General features: G+C 35.1%; 1 protein-coding gene across 1 annotated transcript in view; it reads right to left on the bottom strand.

The window, feature by feature from the left end:
• Positions 1-11,738: 11,738 nt before the first annotated feature.
• The window catches only part of LOC132555847 (mitogen-activated protein kinase kinase kinase 2-like), a 65,449-nt gene continuing 52,150 nt past the window's right edge, over positions 11,739-25,037 (bottom strand). The window contains exons 7-15 of the mRNA XM_060220207.1: positions 24,848-24,958; positions 17,691-17,776; positions 17,206-17,282; positions 15,956-16,267; positions 15,601-15,749; positions 14,938-15,063; positions 14,245-14,374; positions 13,347-13,521; positions 11,739-12,951 (exon numbers count right to left, since the gene is read on the bottom strand). Coding sequence (XP_060076190.1) covers positions 12,723-12,951; positions 13,347-13,521; positions 14,245-14,374; positions 14,938-15,063; positions 15,601-15,749; positions 15,956-16,267; positions 17,206-17,282; positions 17,691-17,776; positions 24,848-24,958 — 1,395 coding nt within the window. The 3' untranslated portion in view covers positions 11,739-12,722. The remainder of the gene's footprint in view (positions 12,952-13,346; positions 13,522-14,244; positions 14,375-14,937; positions 15,064-15,600; positions 15,750-15,955; positions 16,268-17,205; positions 17,283-17,690; positions 17,777-24,847; positions 24,959-25,037) is intronic.

Here is a 25,037-nt window from a genome sequence, read left to right as displayed (position 1 = left end):
TGTTCAAATAATAATAATAAAATCGTTGGTATCTTCCATCGTTTCTATTTTTGTGGGTTTTTTTTATCTTTTAACTTATGTAACAGTCACAAATATGAGTTCAGTATATCTCTTACGACTTATGACTTATGCCTGCCCTGTTAATCAGAGTCCCCTAGTGAACTTTGTTGTCAGTCTGCCGTCCATAAGGCTCCAGATATCCTTAAACGTCCATTTTCTCTGGTAAGAATGACTTACGAGTAGACAGGGTTAGAATAAAGCAAAGGTGGGGTCTGTCAGCTTCTCGGAGTCTGGCAGTACCGCTCTTCTGTTTCTGTATCGGGGGTTCCGTCGGGTTTGGTCTCTCATGCTAAGAGTCGGTTTTGAGGTTTGTTCGTTGACACCGCCACCCCTCACCCCCTTGCATCTTAGTGTCCTTCATTGGCCCTTCATCAGAGTGGGTCCTGCGGCCAACCCCTGCCCTCCACTTTCCGGTTTAACTGACAATCGTGAGATTGAAGACCTGGACGTTGAGGGATAGGGTGAGGCAGTTGTTGGCGTTGTTCATCTCTCCCCTCATTGGTCTGGTATTGATTCTTATCAGTATGAGCAGTCTTCTGACGACCCTCGGTAGGAATCATCTTCTGACGAGTGTATTCCTGACGTGGGCGATCCCGAGCCTTCTAAGGTTGAGGCCGGGAGGGCTTTACCTGGGATGCGTGTCCTGAGGCCTGACGCTGCCCGGACTACCGAGGTGTGCTCAATACCTTCTTTGTCATCGGTCCCCGAGTCCACCACGTTAATCGAGATGTTGGTGACCCATTGGATGCCTGTTCGCCCAGACAGGACCTTGACTGAAAGCACTTTTCTTCTGCCTTGACCACTGCCAGGTCAAGAGTGAAGTAGAAATGTTCTGCTGCTTGCTGTGCATCAGGCTTTGACATGTTGCAATTTTCTGTTAAACCAGTTTAGATGAGATCTGGAGAATTAGCTGTCTGGTCTGGCAAATCAATGGACCTGGCGATTTTCGGTTCAAAGGAACATAAACATGTGTCTTTATAGGGTATCTGATCTTCCTGAGGATCGTATCACCCCGACAAATCAGGATGATATTTAGGACAGCGTTACTTCTGCTCTGAATACGATTTGCGAGCATCAGCTTCCTTGCAGGTATCTGCTCTATCTTACCTCGTGTTGGCCAGACGTGTCTCCCTCATGAAGAATTGTCCTGTAGAAGATCCCTACCTTTCCTGGTTGCTGACAGCACCTTCACAGGTAATACCCTTTTTGGGTACCCTACCTTCGGTTCAGAAGGACTCGAAGAAATGTGCGGTAGCGTCTACACTTCTTGTGAAAGAGAGTTTCTGATGCCTCCTCCCTCTCCGTGTCCTCGCCTGTAGAGTCGGCACAATAGGTGGACGTAGGTCTTTCCTATTCCGACTCTCATAACCTCTAGAATCAGATCCCATCTAGCAGGAGTTAGACTTACCAAAAACCGATCTACCCGTAAGGGATTGTCTCTACCTTTCTTCCAGAATGGAAGAAGATTACAGAGGACGCTTTGGCGCTGTCCTTTGTCACGGAGGGGTTAGGCATCCCACTTTTACAGGATCCTCCCTTGTCGTCAGAGCAAATTTTCTTTCCTCCCTCTGGGTATACAGAAAAAGTTTTCGCCATCCAGGAAGCATTCATAACCTTACTCCTCAAAAGTGAGGTCAGGGAGGTTTCGAGACTTCTACTCCAGAAAGTTTCTGGTTCGGAAAATTGATATTACAACAAAAACCTCAAAATTAGTTAATCAATCATGTGTCCTTTGCCAAGATTGTTGTATACATCATCGAAAATTTCTAGTAGTTGTGATTTACAGGTGTTGAATCTGCACAAACCATATTGGAAAGGATACCAAGTATTAGTTAAAATAGTATCAGACATAAATTCACAGATTAATCATTTCAGAGTAATGATGATAGAAAAGACTTATCCGTTTAAGATGGTGGAATTATTTTAAAGTAGTTAAAGTAAAGTATGTCAGCTCGTGATGTTTTACCAAAACCTTGAGAGATTTCAACGACAGCAAATGACTATGAAGACGGTAAATTATCGTGTTCAGGATTTAGGGCGAAAGAGCTGTGTGTGATGTAGTATCACTAATAAGTTCTAGAAAGATAAAACAATTGTGTGATGTAGCATCACTGACGAGTTCTAGGAGGATAACAGAGTTGTGTGATGTAGTATCACTGACGAGTTCTAGGATGATAAAACAGCTGTATGATGTAGCATCACTGACGAGTTCTAGAAGGATAACAGAGTTGTTTGATGTAGCATCACTGACGAGTTCTTGGAGGATAACAGAGTTGTGTGATGTAGCATCACTGACGAGTTCTAGAAAGATAAAACAGCTGTGTGATGTAGCATCACTGACGAGTTCTAGAAAGATAAAACAGCTGTGTGATGTAGCATCACTGACGAGTTCTAGGATGATAAAACAGCTGTATGATGTAGCATCACTGACGAGTTCTAGGAGGATAAACAGCTGTGTTATGTAGCAATACTGACGAGTTCTAGAAGGATAACAGAGTTGTGTGATGTAGCATCACTGACGAGTTCTAGAAGGATAACAGAGTTGTGTGATGTAGCATCACTGACAGGATAAAACAGCTGTGTGATGTAGCATCACTGTGTGACATCACTGAGTTCTAGGATAAAACAGCTGTGTGATGTAGCATCACTGAGATAAAACAGTTGTGTGTGTGATGTAGCATCACAAAACAGCTGTATGATATAATATTACGAGCTGTGTGATGTAGCATCACTGACGATGATAAAACAGCTGTGTGATGTAGCATCAATGACCAGTCCTAGAAGGACGAAACAGCTGTGTTATGTAGCAATACTGACGAGTTCTAGAAGGATAACAGAGTTGTGTGATGTAGCATCACTGACGAGTTCTAGAAGGATAACAGAGTTGTGTGATGTAGCATCACTGACGAGTTCTAGGAGGATAACAGAGATGTGCGATGTAGCATCACTGACGAGTCCTAGAAGGATAAAACAGCTGTATGATATATTACTGACGAGACCTAGGACAAAACAGCTGCATGATATAATATTACTAACGAGGCCTAGAATGATAAAACAGCTGTGTGATGTAGCATCACTGACGAGTTCTAGGATAAAACAGCTGTGTGATGTAGCATCACTGACGAGTTCTAGAAAGATAAAACAGTTGTGTGATTTAGCATCACCGACATTTTCTAGATGGATGCAGCATCACAGCTGAGTCCTACAAGGCCGAAACAGCCTCAATGCAATTTGTAATCATATATCAATATTGAATTGTGTTATTCACTTGTGTTTTATTACAATTTTTAACTGCAATGATAAAGATTAACAGCATTACTGGGACACTATTCATGGAAGCATAATCACTTAATGCTAATAGACAACTTATTTCTATTCATCTTATAAACGTCATGTTTGTAGAACAACTCCCAGAAATCATTTCAACAGCGATACAGCACTATAAATGTAATTTGATAGGATACCTCTCTATAAAATGGGCATGGTTGTATTTTGTAAGTAAATGATTCATTTCATTTATGTGATCCTTTGAAATATCTAATATACAAAAAGTGTTTAACCTCATATTTTTTTTATCTAATGGATGAGACTTTGATTATGGGGAAGTGAGAAAGTGTTGTAAACAATATCACAGAATACTGATGTGTGAAGAAAGCTGAAACCATAAAGTCCAAACTGATCAAACGAGAGCAAACTATGAACAAACAACCTGCCTGACCACATGGGTTCAGTTCTCAGCAGGTCTCCTCCCATAGTAAGATCCCTCATGCACTTCCACCTGTACCAACCAGAGTGATTAAAATTGGGAAAATTTTGCATCAGTGTTATTTAAACGAAACTAAGAAAACAGAAAGGTCTGTTGGTGGTCAGATAAATCCAATAGAGTCCACAAAAATAAGAACAAAGTCAGAGGCAGTATACTTGGACATCAGTGTATTTGTGACCTCAAAGTAGTTCTATACTTAAATATTACACATGTAACGTAATGTGAACAAAATCACAGAATTCATGTATAAAATATCTCCACCTCTGGTGATCTCTCAAGGTCATAACCTCAAAGTCATTACAAAATATTTGTGTTTCAGCTAAACCTCACATTTCTGAGTCATTTAAAAGGACAAATGGTGCAGGATGAAAACACAAATGACTTGTCCCTAAATTATTATCTGTTATATATGGAGAAAAGGAAAAAAAAAACTTTAAAAGTCAAGTATTCAAGAACATTCTCACATGTTGGAAGGTTGCATTTGGTAAAGATGAAACGGTCATGACATTAAAAACTGCTCTGTCATCTCATTTGAATATTGGTGAACACAATATCCAGTCGAAAACAAGGGATATGTACCAAATGGAAGACTGTAATAAACCACATTGAGATAATCATCTGAAATCTAATTTAATTAATATCAGTGTTACAGTTGGATTTTTATCAATTTAATAATTTGCACGGCATCATGAACGTGACACAAAAGAACGATATCAGTGAGAGGTATCTATCTGACATCTACTATTTATTTCATCACTGTTCAATTTTGTTTTTAACGTGTCTATCACACAATAATAATGACAAAAATAATAATAATAGACTTTATTTCATGAGGATTAAAGAATCTGTTTAGCCGAGGCTAATCTTCTACAGGGTCCTCATTACCTCCTGGTAATAAGCCCATCCACACACATAACTATTATAAGCCTTCAATTGCTTTTTCTTTGCCCACTTTCTTACTATCCTGTAGTAAGCTCACATCCTGACATTGAGTTGCAGGTAATGTGTTTTCCCCCTGGGAAGAATGCAGCATAAATACCATTAGACTGGACAATTATTTGCGGAAATGTTGGCTAAAAAATGATTATGAACTTGAATGAGGATTAGTTGAAAACAGATACAAAACTTAGGAACAACAGGAGATTTTCTAATATAAATTGTGAAGAAAGTAAAGAAACTTAAAAATGATTCTACAGTAGAAAATTAACCTGTGCATCTCATGCCCGAAAAAAATTGTCTTCTTGACTAAGATATATTCTGAACTGTTGGTTTGATGAAACTGATTAATGAAACATTCATTTTCCATAATGGGGGGGAAAATGCAATTTCAAATCTGGTTGTGAGCATTTTGTTCTTTCGATTTATGCAAACAGATAAAGTCATTCCCTTTTAAATATAACCTCTTTATTTAGCTCAGACACAAGGTATGAGAAATGTCTTATTATCAGGGAAAACTTATATTAAAGGATTCTTGATAAAGCCAGACTGGTACTGATTACATAAATTGGGGGGATTGGGGTATCAAATGTTCAAGAATTCGTATTTAAGAGAGAAAAAAAATTGGAACCCCATAGGAAAAAAAGAATTGCTTTCCATGTGAAAAACAAATGTTGTGACCTAAATGTACCTACCAATGTTATCCAAAAATTTAAAAATACATAGAAAATATTCTTAAATCATTATTTAAAATGGTGTTTGCCTGTCTTCATTTTTCAGCGTTTAAAAAAACAATTAACACAACAGTATCTAATTAGTTTTCAGTAAAATGTTGTTCATAAAGTTCTATTCATAAAATCTCTAAATATTAATAAGCATTTAAGATAATAGAACATTTTGCCAAACCTTTTCAGAGATCGGGAACACAGGCTTAATGTTTAACAAATATTACTGCCCTTGAGGCATTAAAAGATAACATACTGTGGCAGCATAGGACAGTCATCAGACAAACAATCTAATTTGCATATATATATACATATATATATATAAAGTTCAAATTTATAACATAATCTTTATACCTATTTACAACTCTTTGTGGTGTATATATATATATTTATTTATTTATTTACATACAGGTTCCAGTTTTAAACAATGAACACAGTAAAAACGCAAACATTCATTTAAAATGTTACAAGTGACAAAACTTCCTGAAAGGGAGACAATCCTGTCAAAAGATCGAAACAAGTAAAATATTGAATTTCTCTTTCATTAAGATCTGATCAATTCATACAAAACGCATTATTTTCATAATAATTAACAGACATTCAATTTAGTCCAAATTCTTTTTGAAACTTATCTGAAAGTAGATCAACATGTGAAGGCTATTTCACATTTCTTTATTCATTTGCCTCTGATTTTGAAACAGAAAATTCCCTGTTTTGACTGATACACTGTTACTTATGAATGCTAATATCAGATAAGATGTTGGAGTTTTCCATCAACAAATTAAGTCTGATGAAGTCGACTGTATCATCACTTTTTAAAGTTGCCTCCCTTCCATCAATTTTTATGCTAAAATTACGTGTTCAAAAATGCTTTCAATTACAAAACTGAGGAAAGACAGAAACATCTTTTACATGTCACTTACACTAACACACAAACTTGGACATTTATAAAAGGATTCTTATTCATAACTAGCGTAATCCATTCATTACCACACAGACTATCACTCTATATTACTCACTACCCTTTTCATTCTCCTTCTCCTTGAAGAGAATTCAAAATTAATTTCCATTCACTAATTCATCATTAACAGGACAATTGTTCGTGATTAGATTCTATGTGTCATGTCATCTTAACAGACATGTTATCTGCTAGGAAATAGGTTATGCATATCCATTTGAAGACTTTTATGATATGGAATCTGCATAATAAATGCTATAAACAGTAACTTAGCCTTAGTTTATTAACAGAATCGCCTAGAGGCACAAAATAATACTGGTATTTTTTTTACATCATAAATTGTTTTAAATTCAAGGGAGATAAATCTAAAATGGAAACAGCACAAAAGCAGGTTTCAGCTTGAATCGCTCAGCATTGCACCTATCCATTCAATCACCAAGATATAATGAAAAGATCTCAATTACTTTTTTCTGTCTGCAAACACCTAGCTACCATATTAAAGATTCAGAATCTGTTGATGAACCCTCAAATCCTCATTACTACCAACAATCACATAGGCTTTATAGCTTTACTGAAGAGTTTTAAATTCTTTATCAAAATGATGTTTTAAAACCACCAGATGTAGTTCAGGACAAGCAATAAATACATTACAAGTTTGTAAAAGAAAAACAAATCTGGAGAATAATGAGAGACAGAAATAAATAAAATGCAGACAAAACATTCCCATATGATGAGGTCAAAACTCATCATAATTGTCAATTTCTTGACAATCTTAGTTCAGCTGTTATCTGCATATGTAAGTCATTTTACAGTCCAAGACATGTACGAATCCTAAGTAAGCACTTTGTCCCTAACTTTGCCTTGTTACAACATAGGTAATCCTCATATCGGGATTGTCACCATTCCCGGAATTCTTAAGTCATCTCTTCAAGAAATCTATCACCTATTAAATATAACCATAGCATGTATTTTTTAATGGCAACAGTCCTAGGCTGTTTATTCTTTATTTCTAACTTATCATTTTGGCTTGAGGTTTTGTTGGATGAAATTAACGAAATGTACATAAATGACAAAAATCTCCTAGTAAACATTTTAACTGTTGTTTACCTTACTGTCTCTGTTTGTGTTAATGTGTATCTGAATCTATTTCAGTTAAGTACATATTTTGCTTTTTATTTTTTTGGAACTTTGGTATTTGTGTGAGAAGAATAACATACAGATTCTGTGTACTTTAAACTCCATGGTGAGGTTTCCATGAGTTCAAAGTGAAGGACTATAGAGAATGATGTCACTAAAATCTTAAAACAGCATGTAGTATTTTGACTAACTCAACTGACCTTATGTTTTATGTGCTTAACCACCTGTCTTTATTGCAGTTTCAAAAGAATGACTAATTCCTTCTGTATGTAAACTTTAAATAACCATTAAACAAACAATTTCCTAACGAACCAGAATTGTTTTCGTACATGTTAACAGAATCAACATCTGTATCAATTCTAAAGCTAAAAGAAAGGTACTGAACTTTGCATAATTTTTTGTATTTAAACTTAATCATAAAGAAATGAAATTGGAATTTTGAAATTGAATGTTTTTCAAACAACTTCACATCACTGAACCTTGTAGTTTTGCCTGGATTATGATTCAGTAATAATTTCAATTTGTAATTTTAAAATATTTTTTTTTCCTAAACTTCAAAAGAAAATTTGGCTTTTCCATGTCTGGGGAAAAGTCCCTCAACATATTTTTCATTTTTAATAGAAAATACCAAAAAGTGCTGTATAACTGTCTTGTAATATGCCCATCTTCCTAGGAGTCCAAAGTTATGTGTTGATCAGACTTATCAGTAGTAACAGCAATTACAAAATAATTCTAACTGAGTATAAAAGCAACATGGGAAATTTTATGTTGTTTTCAAGCACCTGTTTGTTTGTTTTCAATATCATTGATCCGTGTATGTTTATACATCTAAATCAGGTTTTTTTTTTTTAAATTTGTATGCTTTGTAAGGCAGCAGTGTGAATTCAACCTCTGAAACAGGTTCTCCATGTTGGTACAGATGAATAAAGAATGTATAAAAACAGGAAGACATAAAGGTAATGAACAAATACATACTTAACAAATCTCTAAGATTCAGGACAGATATAAAACAGAAATAAATTTTGACAGTACGTATATATGTATTGTAAACAAGATACTGAACACATTAACATCATTATAACTATTCAGTTTTTTTTTAAACATTTTAGTGAAAACTTGTTCAGCAGAAACAAAATCATATTCAACTTAATATCAACAAATAAATGTTGAAAGAAAATATTGGGAAAAAAATCTATAACTGACCATTTCATAGTGCTTTTAACAGTAATTAAAACAAAATCATCTATTATTAAGAGTGTACTTTCATACAATTTCAGTTCAAAAAATTGATTCATGAACCAAAAGCACACATACAAGGTACAAGTTCAGAACTTGCTCCAGCTATAATCCTCTCATAACACAATCTACCTAAATTTTGCTGAACATATGGCTGTATACTGCAGTTTTACTTTTGATTCTTATGAAAAAGTCTATAACCAAAATATTTACTTAAAAACCATAAATTTTCGTTGCAATTTTTAATTTGTTGATTTCATGAGTACTCTATATCAACAAAGCCATTTGTCCTGAATTAAAAGATTTGACATAAGTTTTTATTTAGTATCAGCAGATTTCACGAGCTCTATTTATCTACAAAGCAATCAATTTAAAAAAAAAAACACAAAAACTGAGCCCATAAAAAATATTAATTAACAGTAGCTGTTTCCTGAAAAGATTACATATAATTTCCATACATTACAATTACCAAAACATTTGAATTAGAACATGTTCATAGTACTAAAAAATTTTTAAAAATTTAATTTCCCAACATTATAAAAAAGATTTTAGCACTATATCCTCAATACACATGCAATCATCACTTTGTGAACCTCATGAAATATTTCCTAAACAACACACAGACATATATAACAGCTTCAGCTGTGAACCTCACGACGTGTCATGGGGAGATAACTCAACATCAACTCATATTGGTTTTGGTGCAATAGTTCTTATAATGGGGATGGGGATTCTATTTACAAAACAGCAGATTTCAAATGGTCAATGTACATTTTTGTAATGTACAAGATTGTAAATTCCTAAAGGTACAGTATGTATATAATATATATATATATTGTGTATGTATATATAATCATGTATATATATATAATTAATAATATCACAACAGCATTATCAATTCTTGTCAATATTGATGATGACACGGTACACATTTGTACATCTTTCAACAATCAACAGACGATTCTCTATCCATGATGACTGACTTTCTTGTTATCACATGATCAGTCACATGTTCAGTCACATGATCAATGATTCGACACACATACTCACAGATATTTATATGAATGTTTGTTATCACATTTTTTACAGCATACTCAACAAACTGGATGCTCACGATCAAATCTTGTCAGTTGACTGAACGTATATATACTCACATTCAAATCCTGGTAATTGACTGAACGTATATATACTCACAATCAAATCCCCTCCATTGACTGCAGGTATATATACTCACAATCAAATCCCCTCCATTGACTGCAGGTATATATACTCACAATCAAATCCCCTCCATTGACTGCAGGTATATATACTCACAATCAAATCCTGGTAATTGACTGAAGGTATATATACTCGCAATCAAATCCTGGTTACTGACTGCAGGTATATATACTCACAATCAAATCCTGGTAACTGACTGAAGGTATATATACTCGCAATCAAATCCTGGTAATTGACTGAAGGTATATATACTCACAATCAAATCCTGGTAATTGACTGAAGGTATACATACAATGTGTCTCCGAATTATCTGACTTCTTCCTTGGATGTACAAATCTCACTCCATAAACGGGTAAAAATCAAAACAAACAGATCATCTTGTCATTAAAAAGGCAATCAATTGTATCAGTAAATCATGTATTAAAATCCTGTTACCAGTAAAATTTAATTTAACCTTCCTTTCACCAAGGCACCCAGGGTTTGATTCCCGAAACAGATGTGAAAAGGTTTAGGATCGCCTTCATAGCCCAAGGGTTTTCTCTGGGTTGTCAGGTTTCCACACAAAGTAAGATCAAAACCCTTAACCCAACAAGAGAGATTAATGATAAATTGGAAATATTACTTTCAAAATAAATTTTCATTTCAATTTCAATCTGGTAATTACATTAGCTTTGTTCAGTGGAGCAGTACACTAAAATTTAACATCCAATATACACCTACACATATACACAGAGTACATGGTGTACTTTATTATACAGCATATACATCACTATATTAGTCTCCTAACTTCACATATTAAAACCTGTTGTCATTAAAATGATTGCAATCATCTTTAATCAAGAAAAATACGTGGGAATAACTTTTATCATCAAATAACAGGTTATCAAAATAAACTGCTTCTCCATGTATATATGTAGTCACTTCATAAATAGATCAATTTTCTTGGTAAACTCACCATAACGTACGAAACATCATTTAAAACATCTTCTATAATTTGATCTAGTATAGAGTAAAATCAAATAAAAAACCCAGCCAATCAAATGTTATGTTTCAAATAGTGTTGCCATTAAGCCAATAAATATGCTTGTTATAACTGAATTAGATCATCTGTAGGGTTTGATTTTTTATCTTTCAAAAGAGAATTGATTTTAACCATTGTCCTGCACTAACACCCTAGACAGCTGACCCACCGGTATCTGTGAGTTTCCAGTTACAGTTTATCTCCATATAATACTTGTAGGAATAAGTTAATACTGCAAACTCCATATCAACATGACCCCTATATATAATTCCAGTTAAAAAAAGTGACAATCTACGATCACTTTCACTTCAACATTGAATATGTTAGATCAGAAGGAGAAACATTTCTTTAAATTTCTATTTTTCTCGTATAAACCACGATTTTCAGTTGTAACTCATTAATTTCAGGTTCTTGAGAACAATTCTCGATGGAAATGGAGCAGGTCGGTGTGACTTCAACCTATTAAGTGTTCTGTCACTATACTGACTGTTGGCTCAGTTGTTGGAGACCCGGGTCTGATTCAATGTTAGCAGGAATGTCTTTTACACTGTTTATTACATCAATACGGAATCTTTGTGGAAAGCATTATAATCTACCGGAAGTACTTTTTGGTGAAAAGATAGTTTTACAAAGAAAGGAATATCTTTCAAAACAAAAAGATATCACAATTGAATCCTTTTCTCAACATGGTCAACAGGCTTAATATTATCACTGGCTTTCTAAAAGTAAAATATAAAGTTTTACAAAAACATATTACAATTATCTATGATTACAATAATGAGGAAACATCTTGCTGGAAAAGTTCCAGGATTTTTCTACGAAGAAAGTCTCTATAGATGTGGGTCATGTGATTCTGCAGATTTACATATCATACTGAAAATTTTTCCTTCAAACACTGGGACAAAAATTTCAAAATAATATTTGGTATATGACTGCAGCAGCAATCTGACCACTTGTGTGATATATAATTCATGTGATTTAACAGGAGTCGTGTACCCTTTGAACCTCATTGTTTGTTAGAGACAAGGTAGTGTGAGGGTCACACCAAGGTTATTTCGATCTGAGCCATTGAAGAGTCTGTACATTTCCTTCACATTTTGTTTCCTTCATAACAATGATGAAATCTGGCCAATAAACCTTTGACTCGTGTGTCAATTTTTGTAGGAGTCAAGCTTTTCCACGAACTCCAGTTTTCCAGAATTCATAGCATTATCTGATATGAGCAGTTGTGCCCAAAAAAAGTGATATTTAATACCTTTTCCGCTAAGATTTCCACATTGTTTTCCTTTACGATTATTTCTTTAACCAAGGGTTCTAAAGTAAGACAATACCCATAGAACCACTTTGGTGACATAATTCATTCTTTGACAAGTGGTCAATCTGCACTTCACACTTAACTGGAAATGATGCACTTTTTTCTTTTAAAAAAGATGAAAGACTTCAATGGGCATGGCGTTCATTTCCAAGTAGTGGTTGTCAGCACAAAAAAAACACATCTTTGGATGATAAAGAATTCGAAACTTTCCGTCCAAGTAGTTGAAAAACAACCACAACTGAGCTGTTACAGAGATGTGCACAAGCGGATGGTATCAAGGCATGAACCGGTTTTCTGGAGGGAGTTATCTGTCCCTGATAGACAGTGTTCGACTGTTGTAATAATTGTTATCAGCCAGCTGTAAAGCGATGCCGTAACAAGTCTTCCGAACTTGGTCGTTCAAGTGGATTTCGTCTAAATGTCAAACGTAGAAATTCACGACTGAATTCTGATGTTCTTTGAGGAAGTTCAAATTCTGGTCGCTCTGCGGTGGCGATTTTATAAATGGCTGCCATGGATTCCAACTCTGACCATGGTGGTTTTCCTGATATCATTTCTACCACTGTACAGCCCAGGCTCCTGAAAAGTGAGAAAAACAATTAAAATGATATTAATATGGTCCTGTCCCAAAGGTATGGAGTGCGAGATGGTGATATAAACTTGATGTACACAAATTAGGTTTTACATATAATTTAGTTTACACTATCTTTACATAAACAAATTATCTATCACACTATATGTACATTGCTATGAACTGATAGCAACATTTCTTTGACTTTTGAATAACAAAATAGGACCAGGGACCATATACTTCAAATTATCTAACAGTCCATACTTTTGTTTGGCATGTGTTCTACTTAAGATGACCTTCATACTTAAAATCTTATCTTAACATTCAATAATTTTGAAAGGATGAAATTATTTTCTTCTGGCTGATCATACTGATATTTTGCCACACAATCTAACTTACGTACCACACATCAGCCTTTCGGCCATATCCCTCTCCATTTATCACTTCTGGTGCCATATAGTGAGGTGTTCCCACAAACGACTTGAAACCAGTAGCACTACATATGGTGTGGAGCCGCTTACTGGCCCCAAAATCTGCTAATTTGATATTTCCTTGCAAATCTCGTAATACATTGGCAGCTAAGAAAACAAAATGAAAATTGTTTGATTCCACAAAGATTCTGCAAGATAAGCTAAGGAAAAATTCTTAAAAATTGATTTGTCTATGCATGGCAGGATTCATATCTGACAATATTTCAACACAGAAACATATTGTAATCATCATCTCATACAATATTTGCTGTGTAATTTCAACGTGAAAAGGTTAATTAAAGTTCTTCGTTTCAAAATCAAACAATTTGAGCATTTAATTACACTTGATAAATCCTAATACAGAGCTATATAAATCCATGAAGCTTAAGAGCGAACAAATTAGCACAAGAGATCCAAGAGGGCATCAATCATTGTTTGATCTAATTTTGTTCTTTATCATACACTGAATAAAACTTCAAAATTCCTTCAAGAAATAGCACCAATGATCTTTAGGTGTCATATCAAAGATGGCCATCTGTCTGCAATTTTCATTTCTGACCAGTCCCAAATCAAAAGGGCACAACTAAGTACCAAAGGGAACCTACATGTGAAGTTTAAGAAATATTCATCAGCTTCTTCTCCATAAAAAGCAACAACAAACTTTCATAAATAAAATCCAAGATGGCCATCTGCCAGCCATTTTGAATTTCTGATCAATACCAAAATTATGAACTCTGTAATAATTAGCCTAGAAGGTAATGACCTTCAATCCCTATAATAATTCCCTACTGACCTTTGAACTCTGTAATAGTTAACCTTGTTGATACTAACCTTTAATATCTCTATGTACAATGACATTTTTATGAAGGAAGGCAAGCCCCTCAAGCATCTGACGTGTATACTTCCGAGTCACGCTTTCCGTTAAAGGTCCATACTTGGACAGCTCATCTTTAATTGAACCCTGAAAATAAACAATAAACAACTGTGTTTCTTCCTTGTCATTACTAATGCTGGAATTTTTTCATCTCAGAAATTTTAAAAAAAGTTTTTCACACTCTATATCCAACAAAACTGAAAACATTTCTTCAAAGAATACTGACGACAAAGAATGATTTCAACTAATCAAATATTCATTTACTACATATTAAATCATTCCACAACCAGATAATTCTGTGATGTCCTCCTTATAGAGCACCAATCTATATCAAACATTTCCTTCATCATGTTTTCATTAGCTTTTCCAAATCTACCAGGATCGAAACAGCGATCAGAACCGATAACATCCATGTAGTGTAATTTTTCATCATTTACACAGATTCTGGTGGGCCAATTTCGTTCTTTCAATGAGGAATTCTTCATTCTTATAATTCAAACTTTTAAACATATACATTGTAGAATTTTTTTTCTTCCAATCTTTAACTTATATTTCAAATGGAACTCTTTCAAATATATTTCAGGAATGCTTTTCAACTCATGATACTATGAAATTGATCCAATCTAGATATTCCAGAACTTTATGCTTACTCCAGGCATGTATTCCATGAAGATGGAGAGAAGATTTTGATCTTGATGACAGCCGAAGTATGACACAATTCGCTCATGTTGAAAATTGCGTAATAACTGGATCTCATTTTCTAATGCTCGCACCTCCTGAAAAACAGATGCAGTTTATGGTAAAGAGACATAGTTTTTGATAACAATATATTTGTAACAGAGAAAATCATGAAAATGATGTTATCATGAATTTTCTGATAGTCAGTGTGCAATGTCAATTGATGTCAATTAGAAAACAGTATTAACATAGTTAAGTTAGCAAAAATGACTTTAGAAAAACATGTTTTTCTTTATATTGACCTTACACTTTTACAACAAATGCAAAACAAGCTAATTGCTTATATTAAGCTCTCTTGTGACTTGTATGAAAGTGTGAAAGATGTTTTAATGTGGGAAAACTTGGGTACCCGAGGAAAACCTACATGGTCCAACAGATGACCCCTATCTGTTTACATTCAGTTGGGGAATCCCATTTTTCTTTGAAAAGTAAATGAACTTTAAACTGTTTCATTATAAATAAACTTTAACGCAATGAACAGTCTATTTTTAATTTACATTTAAAACCTATCTAACAGATAGCAAAATTAAATCAGCTAATAAAATAGAATTCTCAGACTAGTGGTATCGACAAACCTTTGATAATTCTGCATTCATTTGTGTTAAGCTGACTTGTTTGACTGCAAGCTCTCGACCAGAGTCTTTGTCATAACATACAAACACCTCGCCAAAAGAACCTGACCCTAATTGATGACCTTTCTTCCAGTTACTAGGTGCTCGTGGAGCTAAAAATAGACAAGCAGAGCATTATTATTATCATAACAATAAAATGAACCTTTTTACTAAAGATGTCAATATTTGCATCTAAATGTTCAAGAACGTTTTCTATTTTTTATGATACTAAAGTCAAAATTTTCTTTACATAATATAATATTCATCTATCTTTTACTTATACTTACTGAATTACTTTTAAAACATCTTAAATACTTACACTTAGAAAATGATAAATCTGAATAATTATATATGGGACTATCCAAGTCATTTCCACGTTTGAGTCTCCCCTCAGGTGAGTCCATATCAGGGTCAGGGGGTAGGCCACTACTACTACTACTTGTGCTAAGTGTTCCTTCACTTCCCCGAGATATAGTGGACCGACTCTGAAAATTACTGGAACCAATGTCTGGCCTTCGACCTGACATATTCCCTGACCTCGGAAAGGTCATCCTGCCATCAAGGTCAGGAGCATGTGAAACATCAAATCCTCTTGGAAATGTCCCCGACTTCACAGGTTTATAATCAGTTACTGTAGAGAAGGAAAGTCATATTTCTTTAAATAAGAGCAAATCTTCAATGTTATTCATCTAGAACCAAAAATGAAATCACTACATAGATAGTCATGTTACCTGGATTTAATTCTACTAAATTTGTGGTCTGTAAAGTTATTGTTTAATTCAAATACCAAGCAGACAATTTTACAGAGAACGGAAATCCAGAAAACATTTGTTATAGTTGTATATCAGGACACCAGTTCACAGACATGCACAAAATTTAATACTTGTGAACAACCGAAACAGAGTCAATGCAAAACATTAATACCACAAAATTACACAACTATACAGTACATGTATCATGAAACTAAAAATAAATTGTCAAGGATTGTGTATAATACAAAAATCAAATTTAATAGTTTTTTTTATAATGCCTGGTTATGATCAAACCCTTTCAGAGTAGATATATATAGTTGATGCCAGGTGTATTTATTTGTATACAACTGATATACGACAGAGATTAAATACAAACAGATACAGGGACACTGCAAAGCTTTCAAAGGCATTCAATGGAAAATGAAATTTTGAAAGGTTATAATACAGATCACATCTACAGACTGTACAAAAGACACACAAGTGAATAGCACATCTTAATACTGTAGAATTAGATAGTGAATCATCATACAGATATTCGTCCTTCTACAGCTTGTCAGTGATGCTATTAACAACAATTTTTATACCCAAGGTGCCAATGAAGAAATTAAAAATTGATGAAAAGAAATGTTAAAATCTAGCCGGAGAGGTATTTTGATGAATTTCCTAATTTCCATGTATCTGATATTTTAAAAAGAACATCCAGTACATGTGTTTATTCTGAATTGTGCCAAACTGAACAGAGGTGGAGAACTTTTACTTGATCTGATCAACATTTTTCACACAAAAAATAAACAAAACATTATGATTTTGTGCTCACCACGGTCATCTTTAAATGAATCAGATGAAATACTTCGTCTGGAATGTGATCTCATTCTAAACGGATATGTATCGCCGCTGAAAAGGAGAATAGAACAAAGCATTAGAGAATTACAAAAGTGTATCATTAAAATATTACTTAACACCCCCTTACTGTATCAGTAATGGTTAAAATCATCAACTATGTGCTGAGCTTACAGGTTAGGAAACAATTTGAGAAAATTCACATTTCATTAGAACCAAATGTCTGACATTAATCTACACACTGCTATATCTATTTTGAGGGGTTAAGATTTTATAACTTTTCAAAAAATGCTATTTTGTTAGCAATTAATTTCATGGATTAAAAATACAAACAAAGTCCATGTGTACTAAATATTATTAACATTTTTTAACAGTTCCATCACTTCTTGGGCATAATCTGAATTTACAGATACATGAACAAAGTTTCCTTGAGAAAGAATGATTTTATGTGAGAAGACTTACTGATTGCTTAGGTAACTACTGTCGAGTGATGTATGACTATCTGAGTGAGTGAGGGAACCTTCTGGGCTGTTATACACGCCAACAGACTGAAACAGAACATCAGAAATTGTAAAAATGTTATCAAACAACATCTGTCCCATTTATAACCAACATATCTAAAATGTTCTGTAGACAATTCCAGCTTGTGTTTCCCAGCAAACATTTTTGCAGTGTACAGCATTATAGATGTTTGCTGTACTAATTCAAGGATGGAATTGATTTCATGTGAATGCCAACATAAGGGCAAATTTAATGTGTAATCTTTATCCAATAAGCATTCATATGCCTATGAATGCCAATTGAAGCAGTTAAATGCCTATATTTATCATTTTCAATCTCCATCTTGTTAAAAAGGCAGGCAACCTCAATCTATCTACATTACTTGCCACATTCCTGTATGTTGTTGGCAGTTCATGAGCTGATAATACACAAGTGACTTCGGTAAGAATACATCAAAGGAATGCCATACAGTGATATATATATTTCTTTGTGCAGTCTATTGTAGTTAACAGTTATGTTGTACATTCACATGATTTAATTGTATCATATACTTGTAAGTAGTATGTTAATTCTGTGATGTCTTCTGTCCTCAAAATCATTTCACTATATACAAGCCTATATCACATGTAGTCACTTTTTTGTACATTTGTGTTTTATTAAGATAACCGATATAAAATAAACTGAACTTGCATGTTCAAAAAGTAAATATAAATGCAAATTATTTATAATAATTTTTTCAATAACAAACTTGGCTATACTGTTTCACAAAATGAAAAATTTTCACAAAACATTACCTATTTACCCATTTATTGTATCTAGATATAGACATACAGAAATGTTATCATTTTGTACTTTTCAGGTGTGACTGTGAAATATTTTAAGTAAGATATTTAAGCTTGTGTAAATACATAAACTTGAGAAGATATCCTTAAGGACATATAATGAAAAGTTTGACTATTATATAATTTATTTACACAGCTGAAATTATCTAAAAATAGACATGACATATAGAAATGTTATCATTTTGTACTTTTCGACTCTGGCTGTCAAATATTAAAGTAGGATATTAAACCTGTATAAATTACATTTAACTTGAGAAGTTATGCTTAAGAACACCTGGAGGAAAAAAAGTAGACCATTTCTCTTCACATCTCTAAGCAAAGAGTTGTGTGAATGTTAACTTCAATCTAATATGAATGTGCTGATACACCTGGTAGGTTTCTATAAAGAATGACAGCTGAAAAAGAAACATGCACCCTCACACCTGTATCATAAGTAGTGTGAGTGACCTGAGTATACATAAAAAATACCACTCAAATTTGTAAATATTCCATATGTTAGTTTTTTTTCATTGATGTCTATGTATCTATATTCTCATGAAATTAACTCTGACAAAACAACACTGTACAGCTCCCAAGGTAAAAAGTGACACCAGATTTCACTGCGTGATTGCTAATATTTCTATATTTGACATGGCATCCCTGTACTTTATTTTGTGTGTGCTTTGTAAAGTTTAAATGTCTCTAAAACCACAATTTTTTTTTAGAAAGTCTACATTAAAATCTTTTGTTGAATTAATGAAATAAAAGAGTACTATGTTATGTCCAGTTATACAACACAAAGCCAAGGTCTGATAATAAGCCCACCCACATCTATTGAAATTCTTAGTAGAAATGCAGATAAAAGCTAAATCATTGCTGTGTTATGAGCCAACATTGCGTCTAAAGTAAAGAAAGGATACCCAATGTTTATTGCTTTGTTTGTTTGGTGTATTTATTGCCCCGTGAACAGCCGAGGTAATATTGAGGTGGCGTCTCCTTGTTATAATTCTTGGCTACCTCACTGAACAACATACTGGAGGCATGTCACATATCACACAGAGCAATTAGGGAAAAGTGTTTTTCCCAAAGGACACAACTGCACCAGTACAGAACACTTCTCAGCTTCCTGAGAAACAAAACCTACTACTGTTAGGAGCATCCAACCCTACAGCTCAGATTTCCACCTGAGGTTAAGTAAGTCAGTGCTCTCCTAAACCAGCTATTGTAGCACCTGTTTACTACAGGATAAATATTGTAGTATCAATACCTCAGTTGACAACTTTTAGTCTAGTTTTCAGTATACTATTGTTGACTTAATACACTGGTGAACATTTATTCCTGTAAGATGTGTCCTACCCTAAACGTATGATACTGGTACTGTAAATTTGCAGGTAAAGTACGCACTCAGGTATAGTGTGCAGGTACGTTAGAAAATGTCTGTAAGACATGAATGCCCCCGCCACCCATGTGAAATAATAGTGAAAGGTCCGAAAGAGATGATTTTGTTAATTTGTATGCAACTATGTACAACTTAAGTTTCATACTTAAGTTGACAAGTTGATTTAACGTACATGAATTTGGAATTTTGTTCTCTGGAAAAAATGAGGGAGTATATTAGTTCCTTATGCCTTAAAACCCACAAATACCAAATTATGTAGAAATAAGATGATGTTCCTCTTTTTTGAGTTATCTCCCCCTGGTGGCCATCTTTTTTTAGAATGCCGAGAAATTCAACACTGCATGAGGTCTTTCCATACTTGATATTTGTATGAAGTTTCATGAAAATTGCCTTCCGAATGAAGTTGTTAGGTGGTATATACTGATTTGGGATGCGACGCGACGGGACGGACGGGACGCAACGGGACAGGACGGGACGGGACGGACGGACATGGGCAACGCTATATGCCCCCAGCCATAAATGGCGGGGGCATAAAAAGTATATATAACATAAATATTGATTACTGGTTACCACAGTGCAACAGCTGATATTTTGATCCAGCGGTAATTAGGAAACCATAATGAGCATGACCCTGATGCATTTAATTATCTTATGTAAACAAATTCACGAAGCACCAAGCATGGAAGGATAAGCTAATTGGATAATTAACAGGTAACACTATGAGTATGAGGAGATTGATGACACCCAGCTTGGTTTGAACGTGTGCTATTGGTCAGAAAATTATGTTCTTTTAACAGTCTGAAAACGTTCAATCCTACTTTGTCAACATAAAAGCAGGTGATATGTTCAGTATTGCTATGTTAGTAGGAAATGGAGCATGTCCAAATGATACGAGTTTTCATGTCAATGGACCGTAACAGCATTTGTAATTACGTGAAATTAATTTCAATTTCAACCAATCTGTTTTCAATTCTAACTGAGCGAGTCCAGATTATATCGACAGAATAACAATTATATATCATTTCACATTTAAATGAACATAGTGCTCTGGTCAAAGTTGTTATTCAATTCAGTTGACCCAGAAACTGACAACATTACTCATACCGGATTGCCATGCATGGTTGATATTTAAACATCTTTTAATATACCCATTTCTACACATGACCAGACACATAAAGAATATCTACCCAAGAGATTTTTTACATCAATAAGACCGTCATCTCATTTCTTAACAGGAAAAAAATAAGGTCCACCAGTGCTTTCTGATCCTGATTTTATTTTATGTATTCTATACAAACCTCCTGACACTAGTGATGTTGGTCACATTTTAAAAGAGAGATCACATACAGTTTTTAAAATTCTTGGTCGTATGAATGTAGAGCAATTAATCCTATGTTGCATAAAGATTAGTCAAGATGAAATATGGATGTTAAGATCAACATGCATTCTGGCATGTTTTTTCTTCTTCTTCAAAAGTCTGCCTAGTACCTTTTTATCAAAGGTTATTGACAAAAACGATTCTATCTTAATGAAGTTTTTCAACATTTGTGTTGTCAGAGGTACACAGAACATGTTGACATACCTTATCCAAGTATAAGGTATTTTTGTCTGGTGTTTTATATGAGGTAAATGAATCATTCCATTTCACTTACAAAAACTTCAATTAAGAGAGAAAATGAAAATAAAAGGCTATGATAAAATCACTCAGCATAATTTTTATAAGACAGAAACATTTCTATTTGAACACTGCATTCTTAACTACTGGGAAAATGGTGTGCTGTGATATATTTGTTATTCAACAACGATGTTATAAGAAAAGTTGATGATCAGAGGAGATGATAAGATGATAAGAGGAGATGATAAGATGATCAGAGGAGATGATAAGATGATGATCAGAGGAGGTGGTAAGATGATGATCAGAGGAGGTGGTAAGATGATAAGAGGAGATGATAAGATGATCAGAGGAGATGGTAAGGTGATCATCAGAGGAGATGGTAAGGTGATCATCAGAGGAGATGGTAAGAAGATGATCAGAGGAGATGGTAAGATGATCAGAGGAGATGGTAAGATGATGATCAGAGGAGATGATAAGATGATGATCAGAGGAGATGGTAAGATGATCAGAGGAGATGGTAAGATGGTCAGAGGAGATGGTAAGATGATCAGAGGAGATGGTAAGATGGTCAGAGGAGATGGTAAGATGATCAGAGGAGATGGTAAGATGATCAGAGGAGATGGTAAGATGGTCAGAGGAGATGGTAAGATGATGATCAGAGGAGATGGTAAGATGATGATCAGAGGAGATGGTAAGATGATCAGAGGAGATGGTAAGATGGTCAGAGGAGATGGTAAGATGATCAGAGGAGATGGTAAGATGATCAGAGGAGATGGTAAGATGGTCAGAGGAGATGGTAAAATGATCAGAGGAGATGGTAAGATGATCAGAGGAGATGGTAAGATGATCAGAGGAGATGGTAAGATGGTCAGAGGAGATGGTAAGATGATGATCAGAGGAGATGGCAAGATGATCAGAGGAGATGGTAAGATGATCAGAGGAGATGGTAAGGTGATCATCAGAGGAGATGGTAAGATGATGTTCAGAGGAGATGGTAAGATGATGATCAGAGGAGATGGCAAGATGATGATCAGAGGAGATGGTAAGATGATGATCAGAGGAGATGGTAAGGTGATCAGAGGAGATGGTAAGATGATCAGAGGAGATGGTAAGGTGATCATCAGAGGAGATGGTAAGATGATCAGAGGAGATGGTAAGGTGATCATCAGAGGAGATGGTAAGGTGATCATCAGAGGAGATGGTAAGATGATGATCAGAGGAGATGGTAAGATGATGATCAGAGGAGATGGTAAGATGATCAGAGGAGATGGTAAGATGATCAGAGGAGATGGTAAGATGATGATCAGAGGAGATGGTAAGATGATGATCAGAGGAGATGGTAAGATGATATCAGAGGAGATGGCAAGATGATGATCAGAGGAGATGATAACATGATCATCAGAGGAGATGGCAAGATGATCAGAGGAGATGGTAAGATGATGATCAGAGGAGATGGTAAGATGATCATCAGAGGAGATGGCAAGATGATCAGAGGAGATGGTAAGATGATGATCAGAGGAGATGGTAAGATGATCAGAGGAGATGGTATCAGAGGAGATGGTAAGATGATCAGAGGAGATGGTAAGATGATCAGAGGAGAGGAAGATGGTAGAGGAGATGGAGGAGATGGTAAGATGATGATCAGAGGAGATGGTAAGATGGTCAGAGGAGATGGTAAGATGATCAGAGGAGATGGTAAGATGATCAGAGGAGATGGTAAGATGATGATCAGAGGAGATGGCAAGATGATCAGAGGAGATGGTAAGATGATGATCAGAGGAGATGATAACATGATCATCAGAGGAGATGGCAAGATGATCAGAGGAGATGGTAAGATGATGATCAGAGGAGATGGTAAGATGATGATCAGAGGAGATGGTAAGATGATCAGAGGAGATGGTAAGATGATCAGAGGAGATGGTAAGATGATGATCAGAGGAGATGGTAAGATGATCAGAGGAGATGGTAAGGTGATCATCAGAGGAGATGGCAAGATGATGATCAGAGGAGATGGTAAGATGATGATCAGAGGAGATGGTAAGATGATCAGAGGAGATGGTAAGATGATCAGAGAAGATGGTAAGATGATCAGAGGAGATGGTAAGGTGATCATCAGAGGAGATGGTAAGATGATGAACAGAGGAGATGGTAAGATGATCAGAGGAGATGGTAAGATGATGATCAGAGGAGATGGTAAGATGATGATCAGAGGAGATGGCAAGATGATGATCAGAGGAGATGGTAAGATGATGATCAGAGGAGATGGTAAGATGATCAGAGGAGATGGTAAGATGATCAGAGGAGATGGTAAGATGATCAGAGGAGATGGTAAGATGATCAGAGGAGATGGTAAGATGATCAGAGGAGATGGTAAGATGATGATCAGAGGAGATGGTAAGATGATCATCAGAGGAGATGGTAAGATGATGAACAGAGGAGATGGTAAGATGATCAGAGGAGATGGTAAGATGATCAGAGGAGATGGTAAGATGATGATCAGAGGAGATGGTAAGATGATGATCAGAGGAGATGGTAAGATAGATGATGATCAGAGGAGATGGTAAGATGATATCAGAGGAGATGGTAAGATGATGATCAGAGGAGATGGTAAGATGATGATCAGAGGAGATGGTAAGATGATGATCAGAGGAGATGATAAGATGATGAACAGAGGAGATGGTAAGATGATCAGAGGAGATGGTAAGATGATCAGAGGAGATGGTAAGATGGTCAGAGGAGATGGTAAGATGATCAGAGGAGATGGTAAGATGATCAGAGGAGATGGTAAGATGATCAGAGGAGATGGTAAGATGGTCAGAGGAGATGGTAAGATGATCAGAGGAGATGGTAAGATGGTGATCAGAGGAGATGGTAAGATGGTCAGAGAAGATGGTAAGATGGTCAGAGGAGATGGTAAGATGATCAGAGGAGATGGTAAGATGATCAGAGGAGATGGTAAGATGGTGATCAGAGGAGATGGTAAGATGATCAGAGGAGATGGTAAGATGATCATCAGAAAAGATGATAAGATGAACAGAGGAGATGGTAAGATGATGATCAGAGAAGATTGTAAGATGATCAGAGGAGATGGTAAGATGATCAGAGGAGATGGTAAGATGATGATCAGAGAAGATGGTAAGATGATATCAGAGGAGATGGTAAAATGCTGGACCACTTTTGTGTGTGTATATAAAAAGAAAATAATGAAAGACTCAAAGCAGATAATAAGACTTGGATATATACTAGGATTAATTGATGCATAAGTGTAAAGATATCTACTAACCTCATCCTCCGGAATAAACTCGCCTTCACTGTGAATGGACCCACACGAGACACTGTGGTTATAATTATGAGGTAATGACCCTGGTGGAGGACTAGGAGACTCACGGTATGACTGGAACAGAATAAATATTTACAATAAGTAAAACAAAACTAAAAGTTCAATAAATATTTACAATAAGTAAAACAAAACT

This window comes from Ylistrum balloti, unplaced genomic scaffold (genome assembly GCF_031769215.1).
Source record: "Ylistrum balloti isolate Yb309-2 unplaced genomic scaffold, AGI_CSIRO_Ybal_v1 Utg370520, whole genome shotgun sequence".
NCBI lineage: Eukaryota > Metazoa > Mollusca > Bivalvia > Pectinida > Pectinidae > Ylistrum > Ylistrum balloti.
The sequence above is the reverse complement of the archived record's forward strand: the minus strand, read 5'-3'. Positions and strand labels throughout refer to the sequence as shown.